General features: G+C 34.0%; 3 protein-coding genes across 3 annotated transcripts in view; all 3 read left to right on the plus strand.

Annotated features, from left to right (window-relative positions):
• Positions 1-458: 458 nt before the first annotated feature.
• LOC134248488 (dynein axonemal heavy chain 6-like) lies at positions 459-6,589 on the plus strand. The gene is made up of 9 exons (XM_062730880.1): positions 459-822; positions 1,260-1,316; positions 1,827-1,870; positions 2,344-2,448; positions 2,885-2,999; positions 3,482-3,861; positions 4,212-4,458; positions 4,723-4,886; positions 5,887-6,589. Exons 1-9 carry the CDS (start codon positions 606-608, stop codon positions 5,980-5,982), a joined length of 1,425 nt encoding a protein of 474 aa, XP_062586864.1. The 5' UTR covers positions 459-605; the 3' UTR covers positions 5,983-6,589.
• A 2,850-nt stretch (positions 6,590-9,439) lies between these two features.
• The window catches only part of LOC134248489 (uncharacterized), a 30,517-nt gene continuing 22,334 nt past the window's right edge, over positions 9,440-17,622 (plus strand). Inside the window, exon 1 of the mRNA XM_062730881.1 lies at positions 9,440-9,501. The gene's annotated coding sequence lies outside the window, so the exon portion shown is untranslated. The remainder of the gene's footprint in view (positions 9,502-17,622) is intronic.
• On the plus strand, positions 9,442-11,839 carry LOC134248487 (uncharacterized). The gene is made up of 3 exons (XM_062730879.1): positions 9,442-9,496; positions 9,846-10,264; positions 10,411-11,839. The coding sequence occupies exons 2-3, from the start codon at positions 10,257-10,259 to the stop codon at positions 11,837-11,839; spliced, it is 1,437 nt and encodes a 478-aa protein (XP_062586863.1). The 5' UTR covers positions 9,442-9,496; positions 9,846-10,256.

Raw genomic sequence — 17,622 nt, forward strand, 5'->3', positions numbered from 1 at the left:
AAAATATATATAGATTATCATGTTCATGAAGGGATCTGTTAAAAAAATACCTAAAAAAATCCAGCTTGAATTTTTGTTGATACAAACAAAGCATATGTTTTAAAAAGCCTTGATGGGTGGACCATAAGATGAGTAATAGGAAAGGAAAATGCGCCGTACCAGATCGGGATTCGAACACGGGCCCCCTGAAACTCCGGTCAGGTGCTCAACCATTAGATCTATCTGGCCACCGGCAATCGAACCCGGCTGACCGCCACATTTCTCCCTCCTTAAAGGTATTTGGCACTCCAAAAACCCCAACACATGTATTTTAACCAACTGATCTAGTAACCAACTGATCTAGCAAAGAATTAACATATTACAGTGCAAGACAATTGCTTAATAAATTCATGATATCAAATAATTATATAACATTATGTGATAACTTTCCAACTCACATTATACAATACTGATACATGTTTATTTAATTGATTCAATCATTTTACAGTGTTCAGTCCATCTTTCTGGGTCAAGGACAGGGACCAGTTGCCGAGAAACTAATCCATGCCGCCGTGAAAACCGGTGATTGGGTGTTCCTCCAGAATTGTCACTTGGCAGCGTCGTGGATGTTGGCCATGGAAAACACAGTGAAAGGAATGTCTGAAAAACCAGATGAAATCCATGAGGACTTCCGACTTTTCCTCAGTTCCATGCCAGCCAGACATTTCCCTGTCAGTGTCCTTCAGAACAGTGTCAAGGTCACTAATGAGCCGCCCAAGGGCATCCGTGCCAACATGAGGAGAGCTTTTGCTGAAATTACACCCCAGTTCTTTGAGGAGCATGGTAGGAGGAATTTTTTTATTACCTAGCATTAATTTTGTTTTAACTTTTTAGCTGAGATATGGAAGTGCACAGCTCAAAATAGCATTTTTTTACTGATTTTATGTTATTGTTAGGTTATACATGTTAATATTTTCATAAGAGATTTTGTCAGCTATATTGAGTTAAAAATAATAATAATTCTACATGAAAAAAAACAATAGTTTGGACATTTTTTATCATATTAAGAGACTTAAATTAATCTGATTTTTTTTATGTATTATGTCTTAATACACACATATCATATACATATATATACACCCAATTATACAAAATAAAGTAAATTTTCAGGGCTAAAAATGTTGTGCTGTATTTTTATCTAGTATAATATAAACAAAACTGCTGGCCTCTGACTGACTTTATTACTGATTTTACTGATATTGAATTGTGACCTTTTTCAGTGCTTGCGTCCAAATGGAAGAGGATGATCTTTGGTGTCTGTTTCTTCCACGCTGTTATTAGTCCCCTACCGGTGAAACCGAAAGGGACTATAGGTTTCCTCTGCGTCCGTCTGTCCGTCCGTCCAAAAGAGCGGTAGTAAGTTGATAACTGTCCCCGTCAGTCTCACTTGGTTTTCCGACTTTTTTCTATTGCAGATATTTTGAATTTTTACGTGAGTGTATCTTAATGAGTTACAGCTCAAGTTTAATTTTGCTTTTCATTGATTTTTGACAGAATTATGGCATTTTGAATATTTTTCATAATCGCTTAATTAAGAACGGGTTCGAACTGCGCTAACTTCCGATTGTCGACAAAAATATGAAGCGAGGAAAAGACGGTGGTTAAATGAGTTGAATTGTCGTCTTATTAATGTTGATTATTTTATTAGTTGTAAGGCATTTACAACTTGAAAATCTTTCAGTTTAACCTTGGACATGACTTTTACACATTAAAAAATAACATTCTGAAGAGAAAGGGGAATCCGGTAGGGGACATGTATTGCTTATGCAATACTATCAGAATGCTTGTTCTGGAGAGGAAGAAGTTCGGTCCACTGGGCTGGAATATCAGGGTTGGTCTTACTACGTCTGGCTATCTTGTGTTTCTATTTAGGAAAAGCTACTTCCTCTATACAGAACTTTTGCTTTAGTTGATTTATGAAATCATTAATTAAAGTTGACTTACTGGGTATATTTCACTCCAAGTACCTTTGCAAAATGGGAGAAGGAACTGACAAAGAGTGTGTTTGTGAAAGACATATTTAATCATATATATTTTATTAACAGTTTGGTTGGGCTCATTACTATATTATCATTGAAAAGATGCAAATCTTTTGACAACTTGTTTAATATCGGATAATGAGTGTGTTTGTTACAGACATAATTTAGCAACAGTTTGGTTGGGTTTATTACTATGTAACATTGAACTGTCAGATGCAAATCTTCTGACAACCTGTGTAATATCAGTATGATCAGTTTAGTTATCGTGAGTGCGCTCAGTTGAACATGTCAAATATTTATGAGTCTCTAATTATCTTGATTTCAGTATGAGTTCAGTGACAGTGATCGTGAGTGCGCTCAGTTGAATTGTCAGATGTTCTGTGCCGAGGGAATCATTCCATGGGACGCCCTAATCTACATCACAGGCATGGTATGTATTATTCTGAATGTTTCATAGGTAGTACATGTATTTGCAAAATTGGTAAAAATTTAAACTAGTCTTAAAATTTTGAAGGATGCACATTTATTGGCAATAAATTGGCAGGTATGAGCGAAGTCTTTATCTGATATCCTTATTTCATACATTGTATTTCTGATTTCTAGCTTATAAATATTAATTTTGAATCAGGTAGTTCTTTAAAAAATGTTTAATGTAGCAATGCATGAATTCCACATTAATTTATTGTCAAAGTAATCATGCTGCAAGGAAGGTACGTTGTTGTAAAAGCAGTAAATTTTATCCTTTTATTTTAGTTTTAGATCCCCATCATTTATAATTATTTATATAATCAAACAGTTTTCCATGAACATTAATCCCCCTACAAGAAGCTGAACTTGTACATGACATATTCTCTGTTACTTATCAGATCACCTATGGAGGTCGTGTTACAGATGCCATTGATCAGAGATGCCTGGAGACCATCCTTAAGACTTTCTTCTACCCCAACACACTGGAGGAGGGCTACAAGTACTCACCCTCAGGTAAAACTATAGACTTGTCAATTCTTACTCCACTAATATGTCCTACAAATACAGTCTGAAAGTACGAATTGTAAAAATTCAAATACAGTCAGACCCTATTATTTCCAACTTGTTGGGACTGTTGAATTCAATATCTCAGACTTTTTCCAAGCATGAAAAACTTAAAGGATAGGAGATACAGACTTTGATATATTAATGGCATTCAATATATCAGTGTTTTAGATACCTAAGTTCAGCAATTTTAACTTGTGTGCATGATGTCACTATGCCCCTGCTTGATGCATGTCACATTTACAAATGGAGAATATTATTTCCTTAACATGCGCTTATCTTTTCTCTCTGCTGCAGAATACATAGATAATTTTTGTTGCTTATTTTTCAAATTCCCATCCTACATTGAAAATTTGTGATGTTAGGATAAAGATTTTTAACTACAGAAATTAATTATGAAATAAATGCTGACATGTTGTTAATTTTTACAGGTATATACTATGCCCCTGACTACCCTACCCTACAGGAGTACAGAGACTATATAGAGACCCTACCTATTAATGATGAACCAGAGATCTTTGGCATGCACGAAAATGCCAACATTGCTTTCCAGGCAGAGGAGACTAACCACTTGATCCAGACCATTCTGGACGTCCAGCCCCGTCAGTCGAGCGGTGGAACCGGAAAGTCTAACGACGAGATCGTGTACGAGTTAGCAGAGAGCATTCTGGGTAAACTGATGGACAAACTGGACATTGAGCAGGCCAATCAGGAAATGTTTGAGCCGGACGAGAAAGGTCGACTGAATTCACTGACCACCGTGCTGACCCAGGAAGTGGACAGATTTAACAAACTTCTGAAGGTCATCAAGGTAAGAAGAGGTCAAGGTTATTTTAATTCACATTCCATTCTCAAAAACAAGAAGCTTTCTGTTAAATGTAAATATGTGCATGTTCAAGATCCAAATACAAATGCTTTTCTTATTCATGATATATGTTTCCAGTTATAAATTGGAAATTTAAAAGCAGTTAACTCCATTTTGTGTACCTTAAAAAGAGTATTTTTCATAGCCTTGGAAGGAGAAAATACCTGTTAAAAGTATTTACATCATGCAAAGGCATTCCCATCCCAATAATTCTTAGATTGATTTATGACACTGATATAATAAAGCCAGCTTATTAGTTCTGACGTCGTTAATTCTTACATTGTTTTATTTTGTAGAACTCCCTTGACCAGCTGAAGAAGGCCATTAAAGGTTTTGTTGTGATGAGTGACGAGTTAGAGCTTGTCTACCAGGCCTTCATCAACAGTCAGGTCCCCAGCCTGTGGGCTAATGCCGCCTACCCCTCCCTGAAGCCCCTGGGTAGCTGGGTCAATGACCTCATTTACAGGTGTGCCTTCATTGATAACTGGGTCAGGCACGGACAGCCCAAGTCTTTCTGGATGTCTGGATTCTTCTTCCCACAAGGTTGGTTTTTTTCTCACTTTCAAGGATTAATTTTTTTATATTTTTAAAAAAAAAATAAACGGTTTTAGAGAAAAATATTGTAAGTTTATGAAATAATTGATTTTTCTTGATTCCTAAACCTCGAAACTTGGATAGTTCCCATTGATTAGCACTCAAAGCTATTGATTCAGCAATTTTAAAGTAAGAATTATATACATGTATATTGTATGCTTTTGGCTACATTTAGGTTGATGGCTATCTTCATGTTTTTTCCGTCTGTTGTAGGATTCTTGACTGGTACCCTACAGAACTATGCCAGGAAGTACAACCTTCCCATAGATCACCTGACCTTCCATTTCCACCCCCTCCCTCACTTCCGGGAGCAGAAGGAGGTCACCGCTCAAATGGCGGAACTCAAATTCGGGGAGGAGATCGAGCTGGACAAAGAAGTAAGGAGTGTTGTATTGGGTATACTGAAACTCAGAATTTTGAAACAAATTTCACACATATCAAGATTAATATTTAATACAAAATTTTATTAGTACTTTCATAAATTAAGTTTTTCAACTTGTTTAAGGACAATAACTTTGTGGTGTTTGTTCATTAAAAAAAACTACTGGATATCTAAAGGGGCTGCCCTCTTGTGTCAACTGAATGACAAATGAAGACAACTTTGAAGTTTAAATATAACTACTTATTTGTCATAGTGCTTGGCTTTTCACAGATGTGCCCAGTTCAAAATGGTGTGCTGAAATTTCATGGAATGTTTATATTCCGCTTATGAGACTTTATTTAAATGTGTAAGACTCCATTGAAAGGCATATTGAACTCGGCCCTGTGTAATGTTCCACATGGAGCCTAAGATATATTTGTTTATATATATGTATTTTCGCCCCATAAAATGACTTCTGCCAGGGTGCAAGTTGTCCACAACAGGTAAATCTGTATACAGTTAAATAATTTATATTATGTTTTATTATCTGACTGTGATTGGGTGTGCCTATTTTAATGTTTTTACAAAGACAATATCTGTATTTTATACTAATATATGAAGCAATTTAATCTGTTTAAAGGACTACATTTAAAACTTCTGTTTAACATCAGAATTATTAAATATTTTACACCATTTAAGCATTGATGTTAATTTTATGTGGCTATGTTTTTCTTCTGCATCTTCAATTCAATTATAAAATTCTCATCAAATGTATGTTTTTAATTCAAATTAATCACTTTTACAGTATATTACATTATATTAAAGGTCCTTTGTGTGTTTTTTCAAATCTGAACATTTTGGGATTAATTTTTTTTTCAAGACTTGTGTGTTTAAATGTATAACTTTCAATGTTTAGTTTTACTTTGTAAACAAATTTCACACATATCAAGATTAATATTTGATACAAAATTTTATAAGTACTCAGCATTAAGTTTTTCTTTACTTGTTTTTTGTAGGACATTCCACTAACTTTGTGGTGTTTGTTCACCTGCCTTCTAAGCAGCCTCAAGACTACTGGATATCTAAAGGGGCTGCCCTCTTGTGTCAACTGAATGACTAAAGGGCAGACAACTCTTAAGGAACTATATGGAACTTTTATTTGTCAGAGTGCTTGGCTTATTGCACAAAGGATGTGAAAGTTAAAATGTTGTAAATAGAAATTTCACAAATATTCCGTCCTTATAGACTTTATTTATATGTTATAAGAACTGTGATAAGTTTACAAGTATTGGAGTGCATTTTGATTTAATTTAGAACTAGTAGAGTTATGATATATTTTTTATATATGTATTTTTGTTGACTTAAAAATGTTTCTTCTGTTAAGTGCAAGTTGTAATGAAGGCCTTTAATCTGTATTTTTTCAGAAATGATTTATTTATATTATGTTTTATTATCTGACTGTGATTTGGGTGTGCCTTTTGTTCTTTGTTTTTATTTTCTGAAGTACAGTTCATCTATGTATTTTATAAGAGTTTAATATATGAAGCATTTATTTACTATTGTTGATTTTACATTTAAAAGGTTCCAGGATAAATAGACCAAATTACAATATTTTCTTATGTTCTTATTTAAGCATTGAATGTTAATTACTATGATGGCTTTCTGTTTATCATTCTGTACATCTTACACAAGTTGTGATTAATAAAATATCTCATCAAATGGCTATGTTTTTCATTTCATGAATTAATCACTTTTACAAGAATAATAAGGGAGCTAAAGGGCTTCTGTGTGTTTTATTGACAATCTTTGTAGATACATGTAATTTCATAAAATAATGATATGGAGATACAAACAGTATTCAAGATCAAAAGTATATAAAACAATACAAAACAGGAGCAGAGCAAACACAGACCTCCAAAACATCAGAGGTGGGATCAGGTGCCATTAACATTTAAACATATTTGTTTACTTTAAGGGAATGCTTTCTGTTCAATGTCACCTGATCCTTCTTCTGTTTTTTTTTTCTTTTTGGAGGCCGGGGTTTCCTCTTCTCCCAATTTTGTATTGATTGAATAGACTTTGGACATTGGATACTGTTCATTATACTGTAGTTCATTTCTTGTTTCCTTCAATATTTCTTGATGAAGATCTGTTCATGTCAATACTTTTTTTCCTTAATAGTACCATTTCCCTTTAACAGTATTTAATAATTGATTCAAATATTAGTAAGCAACAACAGTTCCTGCTCTTTGAATGCTTGCATCAAATCAGCTGCAAAACGAAGGTTAAAAAACAGATAAACAGACAGACAGACGTGACAAAAAGAATATCGAGGAATATTCTTTCGATCCAACTGTTCTTTATTTTGGCGCTAATGCTTTAATTCAAAAAATCCACAAATTTGTGTAATTTAAAACGCTAAAACCACTAGAAGTTTGTTTCCGTTTACTTTTTTGCAGCTTAAATATTATATCACAGCCATTGAAAAATACTGAAAAAAAACATTCATCATTTGCTATATGGGAATTGAAAGTGATCAAATATTTGCTATAATATTTCATTATATGTAATAAGCCCCGTGTAAAATATCTTCGTGGTAAGTCAAAATTAAAACTAAAATAAAGTGACACAATGTAATGTTTTCATTATGTTCATGAACCCTGTAGATTTAGGGATTGCACACACATAATGTGCCTCAGCTACATTGTACTTACAGTTAAATTATATTGTGTAAATCCATTTATTTATCACGAAAAATATTTTAAGACCTGCAAAAATGTTCAAAATCGCCTGGAATATAGGGGGAATTGAGGACGTACTTGGAGAATATTTTCTCTCTACATATATGGTGATACAACAGTTATTTTGTAACTGATAGTATTTTCTTAAGCGTAAACGGTCAGGAATTCTGAGGGCAATTTTAATAAAAATGAACACTACGGAAAAATGGCTTTTCTGCCCGTAAACTGAAAAATTACGCCTGGAAATTTGTCTTTAATGTTCTAAAAAAGGAATATCAATTCATCTAATGTCTTATTATTATATAATTTTACACTTTTCCTATATATTAAGTGTTCAAGGAAAAATATTGTGTGTTTGATTTACAATGTTTTGTAAAAATTTAATTTTTAAATAAGAAAATATAATGTATATCATTCAAGTACAGTAAATATTAGGGAATCAAAAGATTGAGTTGTATTTAGAATTAAACTTTTTTAACAATTGTACATTCACTTCAAAATTTATTCAAAAATTTTAGTTACGTGACTGAATACATTCTTCATTTCCAGCTAGTTTACAGTTAGATTCTCACTGGGCCTTTATATCAGATATTTCCATGTATAGTGAAAACCAAATATCTAAAGTAATTTTAGGGTCAACCAGTTTTAACTATCATTGTACATAATCATAATCAAATTTACTCAAACAGGTCACTAGTGTGTTTTAAACACACCTACCAGAAGACACTGTTCATCCCAAGTGTAAAATTGATTGAATTAACATTAGATACTGTTCTGCATTAAATAAAACACTATTCCTTAATGAAATTCACACAATTTTTAAAATAATTTTTTGACCAATTAGATACTTCTCTGAATATCAAATAATTAATTGTTTCTTTGTCTGTGCATTTACAAAAATAAATTCGGAAAAACCCGCCTGGATTCGTCCTTTTGAGGCAACGTCGTCCTGCCTCAAGTACGCCCGGAACATGCTTGCATCAAGGTCCACCCAAATTCCAGCCTCAAAATCCCACAGTATAGGCATTAACATTTTAAGTTTTTTTTGTAACCGGTTAATAGATAACGTACGTATTTAATAATTTTTGTAATATTAAGATTTTTACTTATGTATGGTTGTATTTACAATATTTACATTCGCTGTGTTTGAAAATTGATTTTCATTTTTGTGAAAACTGTAAAATATACACCCAAATATACGTGCATTAACGGGACGTCACAAATATTAAAAATGCAGCTAAGGGCAAGAAATTCAAAATTTGTATATTTAATTGATAATATCATCATAAAATTATTGCGAAAACACAAATATTAATATAAATATAAATCTTTTTAAAAGGAAAAAAACATTCAACTCGATATGTTAGATATAAATGAAAGTAAATTCTTAAAATGATAATGAAAGTGTAACGAAGGTTAAAGTTTGCAGACAAACAGATAAACAGACAGACAGACGTGACAAAAACAATATACGCCTCAGATCTTTCGATCCAGGCGCATAAAAAGTAAAGTGTCCAAGTGGCGCTAATACGCTTTCGTAATATGGAAACAAAAATCCACATAATTTAAAACACTAAAACCTCTATGAAAGTTTGTTTTCGTTCGTACTTTTCTGTACGTCTTGAGTTTATTATATGATATTACATGTAACAGTATACTGAAAAGAACCATTCCTCTTTCGCTACTAGGAATTGAAAGTGATCAATATGTTTGCTGTCTATTTATCGTAATAAGTAGTAAGCCTTGTGTTAAAAATCTTCATAGGAAGTTAAGCATTAAAACTAAAAATAAAGTAAGGTAATGAGATTTTCTTTTGTTCATCAAACAGAAAGTAGAGACTGGGGATTTTCCACACATTAAGTTTGTCCCTCAGCTGACATTCAAGGTATTGTACAGTTAAATCTATATATCTGAAATAATGTACTCTTAATTACAAAAAATATTAATATAAGAAAAACATTATTTTAGATATTTTTTTGTAAAATAACGTATTTACATATTTTTGTAGTATTGAGATTTTTACTGATGTATGGTTGTATTTACAATAAATTACAGGAAGATATTATTATTAATTTTGGAACTGAATGTCCCAATCAGATCGAAAACTGATGAAGGGTTAAATATACATGTATTATTGATTGAGATTTTGATCTTCAATATATATCTGTAGTCTGTAAACAGTTAATGAGGAAAATGGCAATATTAATAAAAGATTCCTACTTTTCTCATTTCAGATTATACATATTATACAGTACCTCTAAATGGATCATATACCCCGCCTGTCAGAGTCTGTGTATGTAGGACTGTGTCGTAAACTAGGGAGTCCTACAGAAGTGAAAATGAGGAGAGAAGTGATAGACATTGTGGAGACGGTGAGAAAACCTGTGCACATCATGAGGGGATTAGACAGAATGTATAGTGGGAGTCACGTGAGGGATTCAGACTGAAGACTTCAGATGTAGATTGGATGATCTGGCCTCCGGACCACAAAGTGATATGTGATCTCTCTCAGATCAGCCTTTATCGTATCGCTCAACACACCGTTATCATGATGGAGTGTGATGATCTACCACCGGGATTTACCAGACTAAAGCTGATGAGTCCATCTAATGATGAAAAAGTCAGATCCTCCTGTGTAGAGATCAATGATAACGTGTATATATCTAGTAAATTATTCCGTGATAATCACTTAGAATTCCTACAGTCTAGTGATTTCGCCCCTTCTTCTAAATCGCATGGTCCTTGTGCTACATATTGTCAGGATGGAATATTAGAAGCAGATTGTGCATTCTGTTTCAGTTCCCATCACTGGCCCTCATTAGCTTTTCCATGGATACAAAGATGTCATCAACAAGGTTGGCCGTCTAAGACTGTTTTATCAGATATATTCAAAGGAGGATTCCATCTTGTTCCTATAGGCAGCACTGTTGAAAGTATACTAGAATGGAGAATTTCATTCTCTTTGGCGGAACAAAAACTAGTTTATTCAATGAACCACACTCAGTTTTTATGTTATGGTCTTTTAAAAATGTTTTTAAAGGAAGTGATTAATTCAAATGAAGGTTCACCCATTCTATGTTCATACTTCACAAAAACTGCTGTATTTTGGGTAATTCAATATAACAGTTCCTTGACTTGGACACCTGAAAACATTTTGCCTTGTTTCTGGGAATGCTTTAAATTATTAATATATTGGGTATTTACTGGAGAATGCCCGAACTTTTTTATTCCACAAAACAATATGTTCCGATTTAAATTAACTGGATCCATACAAACATTATTGTTTAATAAGTTGTATGAATTGTATTGTAAGGGTATATCAAGTCTACTACTGAGTGAAACGTTAAGACCGTTCCTCAGTCAAGCCATTTTATACAGAGGATTGAGAGTCTGTACTGACGAGGGCAGTATCATTACTAACACTGAGCTTGAAATTAGTTTATTTGAGGAATTCCGTGAATATGGCCATACAGTTTCAAGTGTTGTAGAATTTGCAGCTCTCATGAAGAACATTGAAATAGAGATAAGTAAAAGGTTGACCCCATACCAGGAGGCTACAGTACAAATTATGACATCAGACATATTACGTAACACTGCGATGCTGAAACTGTGTAATGTGTATCAACATAAAAATCGTAATAAGTTTTATTACACAGCTAATTACGTATCCCGATTGTTAAAACTGTCATGTACATTAGGTTGTGTCACAGATATTCTGCATCTTGCAATGTATTACTACAAAACGTGTAGATATGAAGAGTCGCTCAATTGTTTACAGAAAGCACAGGACAGAATGACAAAGCCATACATTATATACTGCGGTCATGGTAATTTAGATATATATAGACGTTGCACGATTGGAATGTCTCTGTGTCGTAAAATGAGGATTGCTGTAGTGAAAAATATTGAGTTAGAAAGTCGTTACACATACATTGATGAACTAATTCTAGAGCAGAAGATCAGTGACGAGAATGGCAGAACTGTATTGTTCATCCCACCTCTAGTGATGTTACACATGTTGTTTATACTGACTCACCACAGACTGGGTGACACAGTCAGGTCACAACAATCTCTACAGGATCTACAGACTCTGTTGCTCCATGATGACGAGGTTTATGATGGCAAATTCTGGAATCTGGTTTATGAATCTTATCAACATTCGTTACAACAATATCCATATAACAAACTGCAGGAAGCAACACTATTTAGAATTAATACACTTTCTTAATGGTTGATTTATTAAAAAAAATTATATAGCTGATATCAAGGGGGTTTTTGTCGGGCCAGTTTTGACGGTCACATTAATAATTGTAATTGAAAGATATGTTGTAATGTTCATAAAATTATTTTTTTTATCTGATCGTGAATGCTGTTTGTTATCTCCATAATTATGTTTCATCCTTAGTTCTCAATCGTATTTTTATTGCTCGTAACTTTCTGTATGCAATTCTTTCATTTTAATGTTGCATTGTATTTTACGTGTTTCTCAGATTCTGAAACCCTGTTAAGGCCTACGATAAAGAAATTAATGGAATATAAACGCGCAACAAACGGGAACTTTTGAAAACTGAAGGCAGTAATAATTGCATAACTTAAACACATACTGAAATATCATACCCCGCTGTGTACTTTACAAAGTTTGGTCTCATCAATGGTCAGTCAAGTGATAAATGCATAGTATTTGTACTGAATGGAGGTCATAAACAAATTCCAATATCGCAAGGGCATACCCTTGTTGAAATCAAAAATTTAAGTTACCATTTGTTTTTGCGTACTTCTGCACACTTTGTACTTTCTGGAAAGTGCTGCTGCTTTAAAAAGGATTCGCATTTTATTAGTAAATATTTCAAGTAAATATGCCCATGTCGAATATGTTTGACCTTTACCAAGTGTCCTTATAAAGTCACACTCTCGATTTTAAGAAAGCAGCAGCACTTTTCAAGTTAAGGAAACCATCCTTTATTTATATTCAGGAAATTGATAACATATTTTGTGTGTGCCCTTGCGATAAGGCGATTCAATAAGCTATATCGATGTTAAACATGCCAAACCTGTACACATAAATCAATTATATGTGACGCACCAATCAAAAACCCCCGGCCCTTATCTCTATCATGACGTAACGTCAAAAGGCGTATCCAAAGTCAACGAGGTAAAAGCGACGTAAAATTACCTACAAGAGAGAAACTCTTCCAAGTAAAATAAGGGAATTGTATTATTCATATGCTCAGGAAGACTCTTGGATATGGTTTGATGTAGTTTATTCTTTAAAAAAAGATCGATGTCTTTTCTAATAAATGCAAGTTGCTAGATGAAGGCCTTTAATCTGTATTTTCTCAGAAATGATTTATTTATATTTTGTTATATTATTTCACTATGATTTCTGTATGCCTTTTTCCTATGTTTTTTTTTCTGAAGTACGGCGCATATATGTATTTTAAAACAGTTTAATAAATGAAATATTGATTATTGTTGTGAATTTCATATTTAATAGATTCTAGGTTGAATATTACGATATTTTCTTAATGTTCTGATTCAAGCATTGAATGTTAATTGCTAAGTTGACTTTCTACTAATCATTCTATATATTTAATATACAAGTTGTGATTTTTAAATATCAGATCAAATTGTCTTGTTTGAAATTTAATCACTTGGAAATTATTGAAGGAGCGGAATTTTTTTGTGTCGGGGACGGGGTTATTCACAATCTTTGGAGATGAGTTCAATTTTTAACACTTCTGTTGAAGATAAATTTCATGTCAGCTGATCTTTTTTGATCTCTGTGTTTAGCTCTTCTCACAGTTAAGTATTATATGAATTGACTTAAAAGCTAGCACTCTTTAAAAGTATTAACAGTTTATTGAAATAACAAACAGCAGGTTCTACATATTGAAAGCTAGTTCAGACAAGCCCTCAATGGCAGTAGGAATGCCTGAAGAACACTACGTCACATTGCAGGAAAACTTTATCTTTCCAATAGCGGAAATAACGATCATGTAAGCGATATTAACAGGCAGAAAAATTGTCAAAAAAGGCTAAAATCGGGACGTCCAAGGTGTACGGTAGTCCGTGGGCATCGTTATTTGGCTAATTTTGCTGACGCACCGCTTCCAAAGTGCTCTTAAGCTTAATACTGGGCAGCAGAGAGCAATGGACAGACGGATTTCTACTCAAACAGTTTGGAACAGAATTCAGGAAGCAAATCTAAAGGGGACGACCATTTGATCCTGAGAGGGGGGGGGTGCTGGTAATTTTTTGAGACGGATTATTTATTTTCATGCCTGTCGTGGACAGATTATTTATTTTCAAGATTATCAAAGACAGTTTATTTATTTTCTTCTTCGTCTTACAGTATCTTGATCAATTGATTCTTAAGGACTTATCATTTATATACCAGAGGCGGATACAGGATTTGGAGAGGGGCGTGAATAACTTCGTTTAGGAAAGAGGTCTAGGGCCGCTGTAAAGCCCCCGGTAGGTCCTGGGTGACGCGAAGGAGTACCACCCCCACCCCTTGAAGCTCTTTGGTTTTCAAGTATTTTCAGAGTAAAACCAGGCAATATTATCATAGTGGCATTGGTTATTATGACATAATTAATACTGGTAAAACATACTTTGAATGAAGGGCGTTCAGGGGGGGGGGCGAAGCCCCCTGAAGCTCCTAGGGTTTTTTTGTATTTAAAAGCGTAAAACCAGACACAATTGTGTAGGAATTGGTTAATTATGTACCAAAGTATGACAGTATTTATACTAATCATATTATACTTTGAATGAAAAGGGCCTAGGGGGCAAAGCCCCCTGAAGCTCTTCGGTTTTGTGTATTTTATGAGAAAAAATAGGCATAAAAATATTGGTATTGTACCAAAGTATGGCATTATTATTCGTATCATACTTTGAAATTTTAGGGAGAGGTCGTACACATGTACGTCCCCTCTTAAATCCGCCAGTGTATATTTTGTATGAATTTATCGGGGAAGTATAATTCTTTGACAAGAAAATTCGTCTTTTGCGGTGTATAAAAATTGGCTTGTATTTAAAGTGATTCATCACACCTACTAGGTGCACATTGTCATGATGATAAACTGACTACAAGTATCCAGTCTGGTACTCTGAATTTAAATACTATTTGGTTTTAAATTGGCGAGCGAAGCGAGCCAAAAAAAATTGTTGAATTGAAGATTTTTGAGATTAAATTACACGTAAATCAAAATGATTTTTTCACAATATTTAAATATCATAAGTCAAGGTCAGATTATTTATTTTCTTTGTAATGGAGGACAGATTATTTTCAGGGACAGATTCTGCAAGGCCCCCCTCACCCCCTCAGAATCAAATGGTTGTCCCCTAAGGCTTGCTGACCATCTGTACGTCCTGTATTTAATTTAAAGTGCCGCAGAAATCGACTACAGTGGACAACAGAACACAAAAAATTGACAATAACGTCATTGGTGTTCTGTTCTCTTCTCAGACGAGTTGCGATTTTGTTTTAACTTCCACGAAGACAGAAGTAGTTGGGTAAAATTATGCTGATTGTGGCATTTCTGAGCAATTCAGAGTAAATGGGGGTTTGGTGATGATTTGGACAGGTATAAGTTTTGACTGCAAAACTGATCTGCACATTATTGAAGGCAACCCGACAGGTTTAAAATACCAAAATGATATTCTTCATCCTATTATTAGACGTTACTATGTACTCTGGGGGGGATAAATTCATCTTACATATGTAATGGACAATAATGTTCGACCTCATACAGTCTTAATCGTAAACAAGTACATGTAAAGTGAAACAACTTAGCATATGGACCCGCCAAGTCGTTGTCTAAACCTGAAGTTAATTGAACATGCCTGGAACATTATTTTAGCAACGCATTTGAGTTCGTCTTACACTTCCCCAAAATCGACGGGAGCTTCTGACAGCATTGCAGGAGGGATGACAACAGATCCTTCAGGCTAGCCTTGGACGGCTGATTTGCAGCATGGGTTTGTGCTGCAGGGCCGGGGAGGTCATATAAAATACTGACAATCATTTTATTATATACCCATCAATTTCCTTGTTTTTTTACTGTTAATTTTACAGAGTTTGATCCGATTTTCCGAATCACCACACTGTGGTTTTCTGAATCCATATCACCACTCTCTGAAATTGATGACGTAGTACGCAAAACATGACGTTATTTTTCTTGCGCGTTAAAAAGTCTCTTTTTATTATGCTTTCTTTTATGGATAAATATTATACAATTGACCTCTAATGTGTTATTTTGCTATATTTAGCTAGTTATAAGGCAGTATATAATAAATTTATCATTATAACAGTATCTTGATCCGAAGAGCCGTATCACGTCTCGTTGACAGGCGCGGATACTCAGATCAAACTCAACGCTTCGCGTCTCGTTAGATCTGATGATCTGTGCCTGTCAACTGGACGTGATACGACCCTTCGGATCAAGTTGCTGTTATAATAATATATATTTATTGACGTACGTTGAGTCTTCTGGAAAAAGTATCATTTTCAGGTCTACCCCAACATGCCGAATTCTAAAGTGAACGTAATGAACAATTCGTAGAATGTGTTTAGGGTGAGTTAACCATACATCGGACACATACCTTGCTTCGGAAACTTTAGGCAATAAATTCTTTTTCAACGTAAAAGTTTCGTGAATTTATTTGTTTCTGTCTTAAAGCAGAAGATTGATATTTTTTGATAATACCTATTGTTATTAGAATGTTTTGATAAAAATATTCCGAGAATGGCCTTGAAGTTACGTCATATTTTACATCATCAACGGGGAATAACCAGAAATTTATGATTTTGCAATTTTTAGAGTTATCGGTCTTCAATACGACTTCAACGAAACGAATCGGACTTTGGTGAATTTTGTCAATGATTGGTAATTTTATACAAATTATAAAGAAATTTCACGTCAATGTCTGTATAATAGCTGGTTTTTACTAATATGCTCATTTCACCGTACATCGGACACAAATTAACTATGCATCGGACACTTTCCGATGCATAGGTAATCACTACCATTTCCATACCGAACCCAACTGACAGCTGTTTTTTGCTGAAATAGAAAATAAAAACTCTAATTTTTCAGTTAAAATGCAATTTAGTAATATATTACGTGTAGAATTTCACTCAATTTATTTCTACAAACCAGAGTATTTTAACATTTGAGGAAATGGCGCGAATTACCGCATTACAAGCATTTTTTACATGTTTAAAGCCTTTCCAAGGCAAAGTAAGGTATCTTGAATATTTCCATATAAATATAAGTGAAGGTCTAATTTTTAAATGAAATATACAATTATATTCATATAAATAATTTTAAAACACTGTGATAAAAGTACGATATTTTTTCCGGTTCAAATAACGTTTGTACGATGCATGGTAAATGATGTCCGTTCCATGGTAAATTCTGAGTCATTTTTTAAAAACGGGTTTTTAATTATATTTTCTCAATAAAAAGCAAATAATAATGTCCCAAATTTATATTTTAATCACAGGGACTTGCTCCTGGCGTGTAAAAAATATTTATTAAAAAAAACCCAAACGATATACTATAAACTACACAAGGGAGGAGGCCATTTTGGACCCCTTCCTCGCTTCAACCTCTGTTTTCGTTATATTTTACCGTATTTTACTGACTCTTCGCCGGGGATCTGTTAAATAATGATTCTTCTAAAACCTTATGCTTAAATTTCCCCCTTTGGACCTCTGCAATACATATTTCAGACTAAAAATAATCCAAACGCGCTCGTAAGGACAGTTGGTATGGACAGAAAGCGAAAGTAACCTCGGCGTTTTACATTCGAATACGATTTAGATCGTTCGGCAATCCTCGGCGGGATTTGAATGTGCTTTCGCATTCTGTCAAGTCCTTTCATGATGTACACTGGTTTAATCACCGCCTCCACAGTGTCCGTCACCTCTCTCCTGATCCTCACTTCTGTAGGACTTCGTTATAAGGCTTATTAGAGATGTTTCTGAATATGAATCGAATCCGAATC

This window comes from Saccostrea cucullata, unplaced genomic scaffold (assembly GCF_032062105.1).
Source record: "Saccostrea cucullata isolate Sc308-1 unplaced genomic scaffold, CSIRO_AGI_Scuc_v1 ctg5796, whole genome shotgun sequence".
NCBI lineage: Eukaryota > Metazoa > Mollusca > Bivalvia > Ostreida > Ostreidae > Saccostrea > Saccostrea cuccullata.

What these genes read in the sequence shown, in the direction of transcription:
- LOC134248488 (XM_062730880.1), top strand. Translation starts at nt 606, where the DNA reads ATGTTGGCCATGGAAAACACAGTGAAAGGAATGTCTGAAAAACCAGAT. An exon ending in TAATCTACATCACAGGCATG is followed by an intron (nt 2,449 to 2,884) that starts GTATGTATTATT and finishes GTTACTTATCAG; the next exon opens with ATCACCTATGGAGGTCGTGT. An exon ending in CTACAAGTACTCACCCTCAG is followed by an intron (nt 3,000 to 3,481) that starts GTAAAACTATAG and finishes TAATTTTTACAG; the next exon opens with GTATATACTATGCCCCTGAC.